This window comes from Ranitomeya variabilis, chromosome 1, assembly GCF_051348905.1.
Source record: "Ranitomeya variabilis isolate aRanVar5 chromosome 1, aRanVar5.hap1, whole genome shotgun sequence".
Lineage (NCBI taxonomy): Eukaryota > Metazoa > Chordata > Amphibia > Anura > Dendrobatidae > Ranitomeya > Ranitomeya variabilis.
The window spans coordinates 966,022,806-966,043,110 of record NC_135232.1 but is presented as its reverse complement, the minus strand read 5'-3'; the positions used below and the strand labels follow the sequence as shown (position 1 = coordinate 966,043,110).

The following is a 20,305-nucleotide window of genomic DNA, read 5'->3' as shown; positions in this document are numbered from 1 at the left end:
AACTGTAGAAATGAATCATCTGTATACTTTCAGTACACTTTTTAGTCAAATGGCACAATTGTTTTGTGTCCTTGCGGCTACTAGAAGTGCAGATCTATAGTTGTAATATGCTGTATATATATCAGACAAATGAATATTAAAATCTATGTAGTCATGACACTGGTGAGGAAAGTGAGATCCTAAAAGGCAGAATGGCTGACTAATTGGAGCATGTTTCCTTGTTTTAAACTCTAGGTGTTCCAAGAACTCTGCCTGGGAAAAGAAAAGACCCCAGCACAAATAATTAAAGAGAAGAATCTAGGACTCATCATTGATAGGGAACATCTAGAAGACATCTGCCAGAAGATTGTAGATGGACACAAAGAAGAGGTATTACACTAACCTATGCTTTGAGTACATATTAGTCTATGACACATATTTGGCAAATATACTGTATATGAGAGATGTATGCAACTGAATATAGTTGCATCTGACTGCCACATACTACCTGCCTGATGAATACTAAAAGGACATTCTTTAGGCATACGTCAGGTCGGCATACGTCAGGTCCATAGAAGTCTATTACTTCATGGTTGTAAACATTAGGAGAACTCCCCAGTAGGGTTGAGCGACTTTTGCTTTTTTAGGATCGAGCCGGGTCTCGTGAAACCCGACTGTCTCGAAAGTCGGATCGTGTGAAATCGGCCGATTATTGTGAAAAGTCGGGGGCCAACCGAAACACAATGCAGGTCAATGGGGATATATAGATTATATATATATATATATAGATATAATTTTTTTTTTCTCTCTTTCTCTCTCTCTCTCTCTATGTCTCTCTCTCCCCCTCTCTCTCTCCCCCTCTCTCCCGCTCTCTCCCCCTCTCTCCCCCTCCGTCCCTGCAAAATTTGTGTTTCACTGTGCAAATCGCTATATCCCAAACGTTAAGATGGCGGTTTTACCCCCTGTGATGCCGCACAAAGCAAGCCGGAACCTATGTCATCACGCTGCCCACACTCCTTCATTGGCTGAAAAAAATGTCGGGGAAAGCGTCATATGAAACGCGACTTTGGCGCGAAGATCGCCGACCGCATGGCCGATCCCACAGTGGGATCGGGTCGGGTTTCATGAAACCCGACTTTGCTGAAAGTCGGCGACTTTTAAAAATGTCCGATCCGTTTCGCTCAACCCTACTCCCCAGCATGGGTGCTGAATTTATAAAAAGAGATTGAAGAACTAAACTTTCTAACCATTTGGGGTTATTAATGTGATTTTTTTTTTTTTGCTTATGAAGAATACAGATTTTTATTAAGTTTGTAGAAATTAAAAGGTTGGTGTAATAATTATGCTTTTTAAAATTCTAGCAATTTTTATGCTATTCATATAGAAAACTTTAAAAATTAAGCTGAGGCCAGTGCTACAACAGTTGATTGGGAGTTCTTTATCTGTGAGAGTTTTTTTTTACAAAGTCTGACCCTTAAAAGCAATGACAATTGGAAACATATTATTCATTTTACTGTATGCATGCTTTATTGAATACTTTCACAGCAGCCCCAGCTACATTTGTCACTGTTAAAGGGGTACTCTGGGGAGATAAAAAATGAACCTAATGCTCATACCTTCATAGACTATTAGAATAGCATGAATGGTGCTGTTTTCCATCCTCACAGTAGCTGTAATTCTGTGATGCTGGAGCTGCTTTTTGGTGGTCCCCCTCCCTTATGGGACGTTCTGTCACATATCAGGGGACATGGCCTGCCCCTGGCTGCTAGCAGCAGCCCACCCTCCGATACCATCTGCTTGTTTTCAGTCTCATATCAGGGGGCACGGCGGCAAAAGCCAGCCCCGTGATGATATTTCTTTCCCTGTATTCCTAGATCATGGAGCAGGCCACATCCCCTGATATCTGACAGTTTCGTGAACAGCCCACACCCCCTGATGTCGGACTGGATATAAGCAGATGGTATTCGGGGGCAGTCTCATAAGGGGGGGGAGCAGCTCGAGCGTCACAGAATTACAGCTACTGTGAGGATGGAAAACCTAAAATGTATGAAGGTATGAGCATTAGGATAATTTTTATCTCCCTAGAGTACCCCTTTAAGGCTGTTCTGGATCTAGTTAGTTCTGCAATAACCATTTCAGACTACCAGCTGTACTTCATCTTCTATTCAATACATATTTCTCATCAGGCAATTTATATGTGTAATTAAAAACGTTCTCTGGGCTTGGAACCAAAGTCTGCAGTCACTTTTTGTAATAGTGTCAGTGCACATGCTCTCATGATTTTCTGGTGCGACCGTGCGGTCATGTGACTGTATGTGTACAAATTGCATATTTGCGATCTTGTGCCAGCTAAACTCAACCTCTTCTCTCAATAGAAGTGAATTGAGAGTATCGCATGACTCTAGTCTGCATGTGACAGCAAGTATGCAAATCGTGAAATACTAGAAAATCATGACAGCGTGCACACCAAATGCTATCAATGTTTAGCAGTCTGCTGCAAGGGACAACCCCTTTAAGAAGGAAAAAAAACCGCTGTTGACCTCTCTATTGGCTGCCCAGGAGTTGATCTGTACTGTAGTTGACATTTAGCTGTAGTTTTCAGTACCAAGCAGTAAGACAATAAACAACCTAAAATGTAAATTCTCAATTACAAGCATCTGTTCAGAAATAATTACTTATATTTCTCATCTCTTAATTAGGTTTCTGCTATACAACAAGGAAATCTTAAAGTTATGAACAAACTTATTGGCTTAGTCCAGAAGACTACAAAAGGACGGGCAGATCCGATTCTCGTAAAGACTATACTACAAGAAAAAGTGTTACCTTAATTAATAATTCAAGTCGTTATCCGCATTAACAAACTGATGATGTAATCCTGTAAATTTTTATCGTATTTGGTAATCACCATGATCAGTAATGGTCCTACTCAAATACCTGTGATGCCTTGGGCAGGTTCCCAAATTCATCTCAATCACCTCAAAAACGCAGTGTTATTCTGTAGCCACCAAAATAGATCTTAACACCTTACCAAACATATGACTTACTGACTGCGTCCTTTAACATGTGTCAGCTGGGGGATGCATTATTTCATGCATCCATCGTCGCCCCGTGACAAAATCATGCCTATCGATCAGTTGCTTTGACAGCCAAGGGTCTGCTGTGTTGGTCATTACAATACTCCTGTGATAGCCACCATTTAACTGATGCACTTCTATGTATAACACAAGCGTTCGGATGATCGCATCTTTAAGTCCCATTAGGTGATTAATAAATACAGTAAAAAAAGTAAGAGAAGTTTTTAAAAATATGAAAAAAGAACACCAGTTCAAATCACCCCCTTTTTACCCGATTAAGATATAAAATATAAACTTATTTGATATCGCTGTGTTCGTAAATGTCCGATTTATCAAAATCTAAAATAAATGTATCTGATTTGTAAAGAGGCAATAAAAACCTCTTAACTACCCCAAAATGGTATTAGTAAAAACAGCTCAAGGTGCAAAAAATGAGCCCTCACATGGCCCCGTGTCCCAAAAATTGAAAAAGTTACAGGACTCGGAAAACAGAGAAGTAAAATTTTATTTTTACGAATTTCAAAAAAATTGTTACCACCAAATAGTAAAAAAAAAAAATATACGTTTGATATCTGTAATAGTACTGACCTGGATAATCTTATTGCCAGGTTAATATTACCGTATAGTAAACATGGTAAATAGAAAAAAAAAATTGTGAAATTTCATTTTTTTTTTTTTTTTGGGCAATTTCATCGCACTTGGAATTTCTTCCCGCTTTCCAGTGCATCACTTGATGAAGGTGTTAATAATTAAGCTGAGGCTCGCCCTATAGCAACAGATAGTAGGCCAGGGTGTTTCTGTGTTTTTTTTATATTACATTTGTTTTTGCTTTCTTTTCCATAGTTTTGTATTACTCAAGACCTGTGATGCCTTGGCCATCAGGTTTCCAAATTCTACTCCATCATCACCTCAGGCACAACATTTATTTCTTAATTTAGCAATGTAAGTTGTAATATATAAGATGTGAAGCTTCTAATATGTACTTAAAATAAACATCACTATAAAATAAATATATTTCTTTTCATTCAAAGTATTATAGTTGGAACCCCTTCCCGACATGGCTGATTTAAATTTTTTTGTTGTTTTGTTTTCGTCCTCTTCCAAGAGCCATAACTTTTTTTTATTTTTCTTTCCACATAAACATTTGGGATTGTTTTTTGCAGGATGAGTTGTCCTTCTGAATGACCTAATTAATTTTACCACATTGTGTACTGGACAATGAGAAAAAAAAATTCCAAGTGTGGTGAAATTGCAAAAAGAAAAGCAATTCTGAATTTATATTTTTTTAATTGAGTTTGCAGCGTACATTGTGTGGTAAAAATGACCTACAATATAACTTTCTTCATCAGTACGATTACAGCCGTACCAAACTTGTTCATTTTTTTTTAATTATTATTACTTTAGTAGTGAAAAAAAAAATCTGAGACTTTTCCATTGATACCAATTTGGGATAGACGTGATATTTTTTTGCGATATTGCGGCATCCCCCCCCCAAAAAAAACGCTTTTTTGGGGGGTGCTTTTAATTTTTTTTTCTAATTACAGTTTTTATAGTCAATTCTATTTATATTTTGATAGATCTGACTTTTCTGTGCACTGTCGATACCACATATCTACCATATATACTCGAGTATAAGCCGAGATCCCTAATTTTGCCACAAAAAACTTGGAAAACTTAATGACTCGAGTATAAGCCTAGGGTGGGAAATGCAGCAGCTATTAGTAAATTTCAAAAAGAAAAATAGATACCAATAAAAGTAAAATTAATTGAGACATCAGTAGGTTGTGTTTTTGAATATCCATATTCAATCTAGAGCCCCATATAATACTGCATAAAAGGTTAATGATGGCCCCATAAGATGCTCCATAGATTATACCCCATATAATGCTCCATACAGTTCATGATGGGCCCCATAAGATGCTCCATACAAAATACGCCCCATATAATGCTACACAAAGGTTAATAATGGCCCCATAAGATGCTCCATAGAAGCATTTGCCCAATATAATGCTGCACAAAGGTTGATTATGGCCCCATAAGATGCTCCATAGAAACATTTGCCCCATACAATGCTGCATAAAGGTTAATAATGGCCACATAAGATGCTCCATAGAAACATTTGCCCCATACAATGCTGCATAAAGGTTGATTATGGCCCCATAAGATGCTCCATAGAAACATTTGTCCCATATAATGCTGCACAAATGTTGATTATGGCCCCATAAGATGCTCCATAGAGTAATATGCCCCATATGCTGTTGCTGCGATTAAAAAAAAAAAAAAATTACATACTCATCTCTTGTCGCTCAGGCCCCCTGCCCTTTTGATATTCACCTGTCCCCGTTCCACTGCCTGGCGCCGCTCTGTCTTCTGGGTCCTCTGGCTGTGACTTTCAGGCAGAAAGCGCTCACTAACCACGTCATTGCGCCTTCTGACCTGAACGTCACAGCCAGAGGACACGGAAGACGGAGTGGTGCCCAGCGGTGGAACAGGGACAGGTGAATATCGCTCAATGCTCACCCTCCCCCGTTATACTCACCTGCTCCCGGCGCGGTCCCTGCTTTTCACTGATAGATGGTCTCGGCAGCTTGTCCGGTGTTCAGCGGTCACTGGGTACCGCTCAATAAAGTAATGAATATGCGCTCCACCTCTATGGGAGTGTAGTCACGTCAATATTCATTACTTTAATGAGCGGTACCACGTGACCACTGAACACAGGAATAGCTGCCGGAGATCATCTGAGATGCAGGGACCACGCAAGGAGCAGGTGAGTATGTGACAGCTGCCACTCCCCCACCGACCCCCTGGGACAATGACTCGAGTATAAGCCGAGAGGGGCACTTTCAGTCTAAAAAAAAAAAATGGGTTGAAAATCTCGGCTTATACTCGAGTATATATGGTATGTGTTTTATTGTTTTATCTTTTTTTTTGTGGAGTAAATGATTTTAACTTATGTTTTTTTTTCTTATTCTTTCAAACTTTTTTTTCACTTTTGTTTTTTTCAGTCCCTTTTGGAGACTTAAACCTGCAATCGTCTGATCACTTGTACTATATACAGCTATACTGCAGTATTGCTGCATATAGTAAAGCTGTGCTTCAATGGAGCTCCGTAATGACAGACACTGAGATCTTTCAACAGACCCCATCATGTCATAGAATCCCATGGCCGCCCCACTATCGTGTCATGGGAGCATCGATGGGAGGATAAAAAGGCGCACTCCCATGCCATTGTGTAAGGAGGTTGCTTTCCCTGCTCCTTGCCTGGAACCACATAGTCCGACAGCTGGGTTGTTGGGGGGAAGACGTTCTGCCCTGGACAGAGGGGACCAGGGGACTGCTGGGAAGAGAGAGGGGAGTGGTCAGAAAAGTGCGGGAGAGAGGGCGCACCAGAGAGGGGACAGCGTGCCAGAGAGAAAGCAGGCTGCAGCGCCGTGCTCCCCATGACAGAGTGCTCCCCGTGAGGGCACTAAGGCTGGAGTGAGAGTGGGGACTTGGAAGCCTCCATAATCTGAGAAGACTCTTCCCCTGACAGTGCAGAGACAGTGACTCAGTGCAGCCCTGGTGATCGCAGTCACAAGCAAAGATCCCTGAGTGTGATAAGTAACTGCCCAGTGTGTGTGACAATCGTTATTACAGAGAAGCTGCCAGGCTTACGGAGACTCCTGCAGCAGTGACGGAGAGACTGTTATTTCCTGGTTTCAGTTTCACTTTGAGAAGAGCAGGCTGCAGAGACTTAACCCCGGACTTTCCAGGAGACACAGAAAAGACCAGAATCTCAAGCCCTGCTGGTGACGGTACCCACATTGGAATAAGGACCCTTCAGTCAGGACCTCCCTGGACTGATAAGTTACAAGAACACTCGTTAACCCTTTCGTTTCCGTTTAACTGTTTACTATTGATTTACCTCTATTAACCCCCTGTTTACTCCCTGCGAGGAGAATCTACTCCTGTTAATAAATTCCCCTCAACAGTTGGTCTGTCTGTTCCGTGGTGACATACGCAACCCTGCACTCTATTACACTTGGCGTAGTCTGCAGGATGTCACACGGTAGCGCGGAAGGGGCAGAATAAGCAGTTGAGGGAGGTCCCAGGTCTAGCATCTCCCTGGGAGCCATGTTAGCTAACCTGCCAAAATTTTCAGGGAGTAATGTCATGTTGTAGGGTTGGACGGAGCGCATCCGAGGGATGATGCGGATGCATCCTATGACACCGGCTCTGCAGGCGGAAATAACTGTGATGGCCCTAGAGGGGGATGCACGGGACTCTGTTATGCTCAGACCCCCCCAGGCGAGAGATACCCTGGACAAAGTATTACGTATACTTGAGGAGATGCATGGGGACCCCACTGACGTAGGGGAGCTGCGCATGCGACTGTTCGCCGGGTACAAAGAGAGGGGGAGACCGTGACTCAATATATAAACGCACTGCAAGAGCTTCATACTGCCATTATACGGAAGGACGGCGTAGGTGTGGGGACAGTTGACGTTGTGCTGCGAGACAAACTGGTGACAGGCTTGCGAGACGTGTTGATGAAACAGGCCCTGCGAGAGCGCATGCGCGTAAAGCTAGATATGACTTTCTCTGAGGTCAGGAGTGAGGCACGCACGCACGCACGCGCGAGCAAGAGCAAGGGGTGGTAGGGCCAGTGGGAAAGGTATGGAGCAGGGAGGTAACAGCCCCTCAATGGGTAGAAGACTTGAAGAAGGAGGTTAAGTGAGTCCGTGAGGAGGTGGCTGAATATAAGAAGATCCCTGCTGCAGAGTACAGCCCTTCGGTGCGAGAAAGTGAGACCGCCCCCCAAAGTGAGACTAATGCCGCTCGGCGAAGAATACTGCCTAGATGCTACAACTGCGGAGCACCCAGTCAGAATGAAGAGGAGGCAATGTGGACCCGAGATTCCCAGCTGAAGATAAGAAGAATCTGGGAGGAGATTGAGAGTCTGGGGAAAGCCCTTACTGCGGTTTTGGGGACCAGCGGCATACCCCGAGGTAACGTGCGGGAGCCGCCAGAAAGAGTTAGAGGAGAGGTGCGCAGCATGAAGAAGGCTTCGGTGGTGGCCCCAGAGTGTAACTCTGTATCCTGGGGTGAAGAGCAACCGCAGATGAGAGATGTCCCCCGCCGAGGTCGACGATCCAGACTGAAGTGCCCTCCAGACCGACGCAGACGTGAGTGCTGGTCGTGCAGAAAGGTGGGACACATGTCCAGAAATTGCCCTACCCGAGAAGAGCGGTGGCAGAGATCCGCTCACCCCTCTGAGGGTCCTGCTAACTGGAGGGAACGTCGCCCCTGGAGGGAATGGTACGGCAGGAAGAGAAGAGTTCCACCTAGGGCAAGACAGTACCACAATGTCGGACGCCAAGGAGAGGTGGAGAAGGTGTCAGGCATCTCTGGTGAAATGACTGCGCTATCCCAACACGTAAAGGCGAACCTGGTGAATCTACAGCCTGGGTCTGAAGGTTTTGTTGGTGAGACTCAGTCCAGCGGAAAGAAAGTAACGTTCACTCGAGAGGACCACCAAAGTGCTTTACTACCCTGCCCAGCACGAGGTCCTGAAGAAGGAGAGAAAGTGCCAAGTGTTCCTGCGACACTCGTTTTCAAGGTCCGAGCCGATGAGAAGGAGGAACCACTGATGTCGTCCCCTGATGTGAAGAGTGTGTTGGCTGTCAGCTCACCAGTTCCTGATCAGACAGGGAAAATGGAGCAGCTGTGTGAGACAGGGCGTGTGGCTGAGAAGCCCTGGGAAATGATGCCCGCAGAGCCTGGCGCAGATGACAAAGAGTCCGGCCTGCATGGTCTTAATTCATCTGACTCAAGCTTCGACGAGAATGCTCCTGTCAAAGAGAGGGGGAGCTATGGAGAAGAATTGCTTGAACTAAGCCCCCAGACTGAGGAACCCGAGCAAGAAGCCCCTACGCAAACACCTGCTACCGGCAAGGCTAAGAAGAAGAAGAAAAAGAAGAAGACAGCAGTTGTTGATGAAGCAGAGAAAGCATATCTCAACCTGACTGATAAGCAGCTCCTAAACCATTTAGTCTGGGAGTATGTACAAGAAGAAAGGCAGAAGGAGATGCGAGAATCGCAGGTATCTGACTCCCCTCCAAAGAACAAAGAGAAGCACGAAGAGTCCTCGCCCGTGGAATGGCGAGCTTTAAGAGAGGGGGAATGTAAGGAGGTTGATTTCCCTGCTCCTTGCCTGGAACCACATAGTCCGACAGCTGGGTTGTTGGGGGGGAAGACGTTCTGCCCTGGACAGAGGGGACCAGGGGACTGCTGGGAAGAGAGGGGAGTGGTCAGAAAAGTGCGGGAGAGAGAGCGCACCAGAGAGGGGACAGCGTGCCAGAGAGAAAGCAGGCTGCAGCGCCGCGCTCCCCATGACAGAGTGCTCCCCGTGAGGGCACTAAGGCTGGAGTGAGAGTGGGGACTTGGAAGCCTCCATAATCTGAGAAGACTCTTCCCCTGACAGTGCAGAGACAGTGACTCAGTGCAGCCCTGGTGATCGCAGTCACAAGCAAAGATCCCTGAGTGTGATAAGTAACTGCCCAGTGTGTGTGACAATCGTTATTACAGAGAAGCTGCCAGGCTTACGGAGACTCCTGCAGCAGTGACGGAGAGACTGTTATTTCCTGGTTTCAGTTTCACTTTGAGAAGAGCAGGCTGCAGAGACTTAACCCCGGACTTTCCAGGAGACACAGAAAAGACCAGAATCTCAAGCCCTGCTGGTGACGGTACCCACATTGGAATAAGGACCCTTCAGTCAGGATCTCCCTGGACTGATAAGTTACAAGAACACTCGTTAACCCTTTCGTTTCCGTTTAACTGTTTACTATTGATTTACCTCTATTAACCCCCTGTTTACTCCCTGCGAGGAGAATCTACTCCTGTTAATAAATTCCCCTCAACAGTTGCTCTGTCTGTTCCGTGGTGACATACGCAACCCTGCACTCTATTACACTTGCACTGTTAATGGAATGTTTGATATCAGTATTTATTGGTCAGCAGCCGAGGGTGGAGCTCTGCTCTCCACCTGCAAGTGCTAGAGGCAAGTCCTAACTGTGAGAGAAGACTCAGATGGCCATATAACTCGAACGAGGATCCAGGGCCGGCGTCAGCACCCGGGCAAGTGCTGGGGCCCTGAGCAGGCAGGGGGCCCACTCGCTATCGGGGACACTGGCGCGCTATAGTGCTGGACCCCCCGCCTGCTCCGGTCCCCGACTCTTGCGATACTTTCCTCTCCCGGTTCCAGCGCTGCAGTGTCTTCCATCCTCTGACTGACGTTCAGGTCAGAGGGCGCAATGACATCAACAGTGCGCGCCCTCTGCCTGAGCACTCGCAGCACAGAGCAGGAAGACTCCGCCGGTGATGAGTCCAGAGCAGAGCAGCGTCAAGCAACGAGAGGTGAGTATTTCATTTTTTTATTTTTTTTTATATATATTTGGAGCAATATATGGGGACCATCAGAAGGGGCCCATATATGGAGCATTATATGGGGCTAATTCTATATGGAGCATCTTATGGGGCCAATAATATAGGGAGCATCTTATGAAGCTTATTCTGTAGGGAGCATTATATGAGGCCAATTTAATATGGAGCATCTTATTGGGCAAATTCAATATGGAGCAGTATATGGGGCCAATTACTTATGGAGCAGTATATGGGGCCAATAATATATGAAGCATCTTATGGGACTAATTATATATGGAGCATTTTATATGGCCAATTATATATGGAGCATTATATGGGGCCCATTATATATGGAGCATTATATGGGGCCCATTATACATGGAGCATCTTATGGGGCCAATTATTTTTGGAGCATTATATGGGACCCATTCTGTAAGGAGTATTATATGGGCCCATTCTGTATGGACCAATATATGGGACTCAGTATACTGTATGGGGCCGATCATATACTGTATGAAGCATTATATGAGGCCCATTATGTATGGAGCAATAGATTGGGCCCATCATATACTGTATGGAGAATTATATGTGGCTCACTATACTGTATGGAGCATTATATGGGGTCAATTCCGTATGGAGCAATATATGCGGCTCATTCTGTATGGAGCACTCTGTAGTGCCCATTATACTGTATGGAGCAATATATGGGGCTCATTATTCTGTATAGAGGACTATGTGGTGCCAATTATACTGTATGGTGCTCTATATGCGGCCATTATACGGTATGGGGCAATATATGGGGCTCATTATTCTGTTTGGAGCAATATATGGGGCTCATTATTCTGTATAGAGGACTATACTGTTCGGTTTCTGAGCTAATGTAGAATGTACAATAGATATCACTCATGTAATGTAAGAAGTAAGGGAAATCTTTGGCATTGTACTATACCTTTATTTCTCTGCCGTATTGTGGTATGTGTTAAAGGGGCCCACTGGGACTCTTTCGCCCAAGGCCCATGAAAACCTGGAGCCGGCCCTGCGAGGATCGCAGCGCAATTCTTGGACTGGCCTTCTCCTCTCCTAACCCTAGTGTGACAGTATGTTTTTCTATACAGCTATCACTCTCAGGTCAGGAGAGCTGACAGCCAGTCCAAGCACTCCATTGCAATCCCCATCCGAATTATATAGCGAGCTTACCCTGTGAGCCTGCTACCAACTTTGGCTTCCAACTTGTGCTTCTTAGGGCTCTTTCGCATCAAGGTCACCCATTATAGTAAACAGTGAAAAAACTAATAGCGTTCAGAGTGCTGTCTGGTTTTTCATTGTGAAGTTGATAGATTTTTTGCTTTTATATGGCAAATTTTGGTTTTTATACACCAGGCCCATCCAGCTACTCCAGTGTGAGCGTAGTGGGGATGGAACAGAGCATGGTCCCGCCAGTCAAATGCGCTGGTGTACATTTCTGGCTAAGGCTCACTCTAGGTTTCAAACGCTTCAGATTCATTAAGCGGTTAAGCACATCTCAATGAATCAGGTCAGTGTACTCCAGCGAGCCAGTCTTACTGAATCAACCTTTTTGTTTCTAAAATTAAAGCATTTTCTTAGAGAAGTAAACATCTTGTTTACATTGAGAGCCTGAAAACTGTAATAGCCTAATATCACTCATTGTTTAGAAAAGGATTGAATTGTTAATTGTACTGTCCTCGACAGCTTTTTTGCCTTTGTTTATAACTGAAGCTATGACACCATGACAAATCTGTGGTGTGATGGATGAAAATGGTGAATAGTGAATGACTTTAATCTGTAACTGGGTTCATCAAGGTTGTATTCCGTGCTATTCTTGCTTTCAAAAGTGACAAATTGTAAAATGTTTATATCATTAACATGTTTATCGATCCTGTGATTTTCAGAACTCCACGGCTTTTCCAACTTGGTGTTGCAATTTCAGTGTTTGAGTTTTTGTACTCCAGTGTATTATCTTATTACCAAAGGATTACATGTTCTAGTCCCCTTTGGGACTAGTAAGCATTGTATTAAATGTGTTGTCCACTAATTGGACAGCCCCTTCTTGATCTAAATGTTTGGCCGTGATAAAATAAAACCTATACTCATCTCCCGTGCCGGCGCCGTTCCACCGGTATCATCACCTACAAAAACTGCAAAGAGCCCCGGGGAGAGCGAGTGCCGAAACCACGGGAACAGCACCAGCACAGGAGGTGAGTGTAAGCTTTTTTATTTTATTAAGGCCAAGCTTGGGTTATGAGAAGTTGTTCAAGTAATGGACAACGTCTTTAAAAAAAAAAAATTAAGTGATTGCCATATTCTAGCTGAGAAAACTTATGGTTTTGGGCTCAGCACAGAGTTGAACTGTGTACCAACACTACTTCTGCAAAACTTACCTGATGGTGGAGCAGTTTTTGAAGACCTTTGAATTCCACAAATGAAGTCACAATGTTCATTTGAAGCCACTCAGGTGACGACCCGATGAAACTGCTTGAGAGAATGCATCACACGTTTCTTCACTCCTTGTTTCCATATGTGTTCCTTTGTGGTTTTGCTGCCCCTTCAGTGTGAACCTGCAATGTCTATATCAAATAAGAATAAGGAAAACCATTTCATGAACAGGTGTGGCGAAACTTTTGACTGGTGTGGTTTGTGTTCCAAAATGGTAACAGTAATGACTACAGCTCATTACACAAAAGCAAAGTCCTTATACTGCTCTGTAGACTTTTTTAATGTGATTTATCTGGTGGAGAAACTAGTAAAACATAAATTACAGATGGAACTTTGCCATCAATGTGATTATAGCTCTGCTAAATAAAGTTAACATGTCCGTTATAATTCACGGTCACCTCAGTTAAATTTTACTTTTAACAAAAAATTCAAATTTAATTTTTTGTTAATGTCTCCTACTCAAAAAAAAAATAAATTAAAAACTCATCAAAAAGTTGTACATACCCAACACTGTTGCCAGTAAAACTAGTACCACAAATAAACCAGCCCTCGTACAGCTTTACAGAAAGAAATAAAGTTATGGGTATCAGAATACAGTGACCAAAAGAAAGTCCTTTCTTGTGCAAAAGTAGCAAAACAGAGAAAAACTTTATAAATTTGTTATTGTCGTGATTGTATCAGCCCGCAGAAGAAAGATAGCATGAAAATGATACCTGTGAACTGTTTGGAAAGTATAAACAAAATATAGAATTTCTAGGTGTTTCTTGTTTATTTTGCCCGCCAATAAAGCAATAAGTCATAACTACCACAAAATGGCCACAATGAGAGCTACAGTTTGTCATGAAAAAAAAAAAATAAACACTCAGAGTTTAGCTGCCGGAAGATTGTGAAACTTATGGCTCTTGGAATACGGTGACCTATTTTACCAGTTGTCCCTTTCTCCTGTATATACCAATAACCACAGCTATTGTGCCGTTCATATGTGTAGATATAGCAAATAGATAATGGCTGCACTCAAGTTTATTGTGCTAAAGCAAGGAAATGTGCAATACATGAAATGTGAACAGCATAATGGCTTGTGAAATTTATGAAAAAACACATGAGATTTTTAGCACAAAATTTGGCCAAATGTTGTGAGCCCATTCACCAAACGTCAAGGTAATCTCAGATCGAATGGGTAACTAACCTGTCTGCCTAGTGTGAACACTTACCTATGGCTAATAAAATGGTAAAGCCTGTATTTATAGAGGAGGTTAGAACCAACTGTGTTTGGATGTAATTAAAATCACAGCATGGTGAAGGGCGGGGCGTTCAAGTCAGAAAAAGCAATACATAGTAAATATAGAAAAACTGACTGAACAGCCATCTAGTCTGAACTGGTGCATAACCAAAAAGTCTTACATAGCAAATAGATAATGGCTGCACTCAAGTTTATTGTGCTAAAGCAAGGAAATGTGCAATACATGAAATGTGAACAGCATAATGGCTTGTGAAATTTATGAAAAAACACATGAGATTTTTAGCACAAAATTTGGCCAAATGTTGTGAGCCCATTCACCAAACGTCAAGGTAATCTCAGATCGAATGGGTAACTAACCTGTCTGCCTAGTGTGAACACTGACTTGAACGCCTCGCCCTTCACCATGCTGTGATTTTAATTACATCCAAACACAGTTGGTTCTAACCTCCTCTATAAATACAGGCTTTACCATTTTATTAGCCATAGGTAAGTGTTCACACTAGGCAGACAGGTTAGTTACCCATTCGATCTGAGATTACCTTGACGTTTGGTGAATGGGCTCACAACATTTGGCCAAATTTTGTGCTAAAAATCTCATGTGTTTTTTCATAAATTTCACAAGCCATTATGCTGTTCACATTTCATGTATTGCACATTTCCTTGCTTTAGCACAATAAACTTGAGTGCAGCCATTATCTATTTGCTATGTAAGACTTTTTGGTTATGCACCAGTTCAGACTAGATGGCTGTTCAGTCAGTTTTTCTATATTCATATGTGTAGATATCATTGTCGCCAATGTAGGAAAGTTGTCAGTAAATGACAGACAAGAAGTTGGTAGTCATTAGAACATGCTGAAAAGAATGGTTTTGTAACAAACATTCACAGCAGTATTTGGAAAGTATTTTACAACCTCAATTCCAAAAAATTGGGATGATGTGTAAAAAGAAAACAAGAATGCAATGATTTGTAATCAGAAGTTGAAAGTTTGACATATTTCCATTTGAAAAAATGACAATGATTTCTTCCTATTTTTCATGCAGTGCCACTTGAGGGGCCATAGATTATGAGCAGTCAATAATGACCATCTGCCTTGTGCACCTGGATTGCTTCAGATTCTCTGAATGTTTTGTTATATGTACGGTAGAGCGTATCATAATCAAAGTCTTTGCAATTTTACGCTGAGAAGCATTTTCCTGAAATGTTCAGGTTTTTTTACATACGGTAGTTGTTCACAGGTGAATATTTGCTTCTGAGAGATCCTGCCTCTCTAATAGGATCTTTTTTTATACACAGTCTTATGATTTAGTTAAAAATGGAGCTTCCAGCTTCATTTTTTTATTACTAACACTTCCTTTTCCAGCCTTTTGTTAACTGTGTCCACATTTTTTGGAGATGGGTTGCTTCTATCAATCTCTATATGAGTTGATCTTTTTCAAATGAAATGGAAAAATCTCCAGCTGCTGTCCTGTGTCGTAGACCTGCATATGTGGATGTAATTCAAACCATCAACTCAGACTAGGTATACAAAAGGCTGAGTACTCAAGAGATTCACTAAATAGTTTTTATTGAAACAGTAAAATATTTATAAAAACATTTATAAAAAGCAGAATGTCCAACAGGGGATGCTAGTATAGCCAAAACAGCAAATTGTATATACAATACAAGTGTTAAGGGATATACAAATATGTAGAGGGGGTATTGAAAGAATTCAAGTACTGTGACCCACCCCGCACGTTCCTCTACAAAAATATATAATATGAATAAGGGGCACCATACATGTAAAATCAAGTACCTGAAAAGAGGCATCCAGTAGATACAGGAATGATATAAACAAGCATCCAACATTGGGAGATATATAATCCACACACCCCATAGTTCATATGTAACATATATGTAGGGATGAATCAAAGTAAGAGTATATACTTGAAATAAATATCGGAACAACATTTAAAGGATTATGTGCAGTTAAAGGAGCAGAATTCCCCAATGTCTAAACCTGGGAAACATCCCCTCTAATGCTCATATCCAAATCTTTCATGATGGTAGAGGTACCTGCATATGCTGAAATAGATGGTAACCCTGGAATAGGAATCACTTCCAATGGCGTCCCCTCACCCCGACAAAGCTTCTTCCGGGGGCGTGTCATGGTGAAAGGAGGTCATGTATTTAAATAAAGCGTCATCCAACCCATGATGACCAGGACCGGAGCCGCTCATGACGTGTCCAGTGAATGTTGTGATCCCCCTCGACCTGTGAATTATATCTTCCTGGAGAGGCTACCTGACCCACAAGCGTGGAACGCTAGAGAAGTTAAAAAATAAAATACGAAGGGCTGCAGCTAAAGCTAAATCTTCAATACTGAACAATCATATCTTGTTTGGAAGAGTTAGTTTCCAGGAGGATGTTTTGTTTTTTTTTAAGAAAAAAAAAGCACGGATAATGTTAACAAACTTTCATCAAAACAACCCATAAGACTTCTGTAACAATGTCTTTTAACCCCTTAACGACCGCCGATACGCCTTTTAAATGAAGTTAAGGGTACTTAAACCACAGCCGGGTAAAGTGTATTGCGCCCCCCAGAGTCGGATATTCTCAGGGGTCTCGGATACCACGGGTAGCTGAGACTCCAGAGAACATGATTCTGGTTGGTTTTTACCAACTCCCGGGTAGCTATCGCCGTTATTAACCGTATAACAGCGACCGAAAAAAACGTGATTTGCCGTTTAATTTCTCTATCCTTCCAATGTGATCGCACATCAGAGGACAGAGAAATAGGGTCCCCGATCACTCCCAATACTTCAGTGTCTCCCGGAGTCCCTGGGTCCTCCTTCCCCCCCACGGCCGCTGGCGTCTTCCGGTAAGGCAATGGCGGGCACATGCGCAGTGCTCCCGCCGAGATCTGCCGGCCGCCACCCGTCAACAATAGAAAGATTTTCCCTATTGATTCATTTTGGTCACTGTGATAGACCCTATCACAATGTTCAAAATAAAAAAAATAGTAAATGAACCCCTCCTTTATTACCCCCTTAGGGAAAAATAATAAAATAAAGAAAGTATATTTATTTCCATTTTCCCATTAGGGTTATAGTTGGGCTAAAGTGAGGGTTAGGGTTTGGGCTAAAGTCAGGTTTAGAGTTGGGGTTAGGATTAACGTTAGGGTTGGGAATAGGGTTAGGATTGGGATTAGGGTTAGGTTTGTGGTTGGGGTTATGGTAAGGGTTGGGATTAGGGTTAGAGGGGTGTGTTGGGATTAGGGTTAGGGGTGTGTTGGGGTTAGGGTTATGGTTAGGATTGGGTTTAGGGTTAGGGGTGTGTTGGAGTTAGAATTGGGGGGTTTCCACTGTTTAGGTACATCAGGGGGTCTCCAAATGTGACATGGCGCCACCATTGATTCCTGCCAATTTTGCGTTCGAAAAGTCAAATGGTACTCCCTCCCTTCTGAGCTCTGCTGTGCACCCAAACAGTGGTTTACCCCCACATATGGGGCATCAGTGTACTCAGGACAAATTGGACAACAACTTTTGAGGTCCAATTTCTCCTGTTACCTTTGGGAAAATAAAAATAAATTGGGGGCTACAAAATCATGTTTGTGGGGAAAAAAAATATTTTATTTTCACGGCACTGTATTATAAACTTCTGTGAAGCACTTAGGCGTTCCAAGTGCTCACCACACATCTAAATAAGCTCCCTGGGAGGGTCTAGTTTCCAAAATGGGGTCACTTGTGGGAGTTTCTACTGTTTAGGCACATCAAGGGCTCTGCAAACACAACATGACGCCCGCAGACCATTCCATCAAAGTCTGCATTCCAAAACATCACTACTTCCCTTTCGAGCCCTGACGTGTGCCCAAACAGTAGTTTTCTCCCACATGTGGGGTATCGGCGTACTCAGGACAAATTGGACAACAACTTTTGGGGTCCAATTTCTCCTGTTATCCTTGTGAAAGTAAAAATTTGTGGGTGAAAAGATCATTTTTGTGGAAAAAATGCTTTTTTATTTTTACGGCTCTACGTTATAAACTTTTGTGAAGCACTTGGGGGTTCATAGTGCTCACCACACATCTGGATAAGCTCCTGGGGGGGTTTAGTTTCCAAAATGGGGTTACTTGTGGGGGGTTTCTACTGTTTAGGCACATCAGGGGCTCTGCAAACACAACATGACGCCCGCAGACCATTCTATCAGTCTGCATTACAAAACGGAGCTCCTTCCCTTCCGAGCTCTGCCATGCGCCAAAACAGTGGTCTCCCCCACATATAGGGTATCAGAGTACTCAGGACAAATTGCACATCTTTGATGGTCTAATGTCTCCTGTTACCCCTGTGAAAGTAAAAATTTTGGGGAGAAAAGATCATTTTTGTGGAAAAAATATGATTTTTTATGTTCACAGCTTCATATTATAAACGTCTGTGAAGCACTTGGGGGTTCAAAGTGCTCACCACACATCTAGATAAGTTCCTTAAGGGGTCTAGTTTCCAAAATGGTGTCACTTGTCGGGGGTTTCCACTGTTCAGGCACATCAGGGGCTCTCCAGATGAGACGCGACATGGCATCTGATCTCAATTCCAGTCAGTTCTGTATTGAAAAAGTTCAATGTCACGAAAAAACAATCTCAGAATCAGTGGGATCCGTTAAAGCGTTCCAGAGTTATAACCTCATAAAAGTGACAGTGGTCAGAATTGGAAAAATTGGCCTGGTCATTAAGCTGCAAATTGGCTCCGTCACTAAGGGGTTAAATCAGAAATGGAGAAGTTTGGCAGTGATGTTTTGTACCTTGACTTTGAGCCAAAACCAAAAACTGTCATTGATGGGCATGATGGTCCTATGGTATGGTGGAGCCACCGGACCTGCATGTCATGTACTCTTCAGTATATTAAAGTGTTCAAGTGGGAAATGTGAGGCCATCTATCCAAAAGTTAAAACTTGTCCAGAACTACGTCTCGCAACAGGAAAATGATTTCAAGCACACCAGCCAATCTTCATCAGAATAAGTAAAATAGAAAAGATGTTGAAATGGCCCAGTCATAGACCATACCTCCCCAAATTAAATGCTATAACAGAATGCCATTGCAAACTGCTTGTAATACAAGTAAGTTTGCAATTTACACCTTATTAAACATTCTCTCTGCTCTCAAGAATGGAGAAATGTTTAATTTTATAGTGTACACCTCGATACCTAGGTTACCATCCACTCTGCCGTTCCAGTATGGCTTGTTATTTTATTGAAAAATCTTGGACAGGAGCAGGCTGCGTCGCTCTGAAGCTGGCCAAATCTATGGATCTGACCAGCTTCAGTCTTATGCTCTTTATTGAAGAGGCAAAGTTTTTTCTGGGAGAGAACAGCCTTTTACGAAAGCCTTATGTGACTTTCACGTCTGGGTGGCGCTTGGTCCTCAGCAACTTCCATTTTCGTGAGTTAGCTATGTACTTGTTAAAGGGGTACTCTGAATATTATTGTCGTGCTTGACTATAAAGGACTACTATCTGGCCCAAAAAATCACACCTAAATGCTCTCCGGTTCCTTTGCTATTTAATATATGAACGAACGGAGACGAAACCATGTATCAATAAAGAATAATTACTACACACACACAAGTCTATTGTTGTTGTTCTATCATTTACAACACTAATGCAGGAAACAGTACTTTTGCAATAGCAGACAATACTAGTATACAATCAAACCCACAATTGCCTAATAATATTTCCCAGCCACATTACCTAAAAAAAAACACAATAATTACAGCCCTCCCATCTATCACTCACTATCCATTTGGAGATCAAGGGGTTAATAGCAATGCAACAAGGACTTTATAGTACAAGTGGTAAAAAGCAGGGATTCCCGAAGGGGTAAATGCAGAGGTATAGGAATTCCTAGGGGAGGTTAGGAGTTGGTCTAGGGGATATTAATATAGGGGTAAATAATAAACTTCGGAATCAGGGGGGGGAAGTGGATACTCAGCCAGGTTGGGGAAGCAAATTCAGATCTGCAAGGCTGATACAGTGTACAGGTAGTTCAACATAGAGCATGTGGCAGTGCTGGGCTTTTTAAACCCACGTGACAAAAGATGTGTTCCATTGAGGGGAAATGATATCAGTCTATTGTATTATTCCCTGTATGATTTTTACATATGTGAAATGGCACTGTTAGGGATAGGAGCT

At 42.7% G+C, this 20,305-nt stretch overlaps 1 protein-coding gene across 1 annotated transcript in view; it reads left to right on the top strand.

Moving 5' to 3' along the window:
* GATB (glutamyl-tRNA amidotransferase subunit B) overlaps nt 1–4,830 on the top strand; it is a 219,163-nt gene extending 214,333 nt beyond the window's left edge. Inside the window, exons 12-13 of the mRNA XM_077279319.1 lie at nt 235–369; nt 2,679–4,830. Of these exons, the coding sequence (XP_077135434.1) occupies nt 235–369; nt 2,679–2,807 (264 nt within the window). The 3' untranslated portion in view covers nt 2,808–4,830. The remainder of the gene's footprint in view (nt 1–234; nt 370–2,678) is intronic.
* The last annotated feature ends 15,475 nt before the right edge of the window (nt 4,831–20,305 follow it).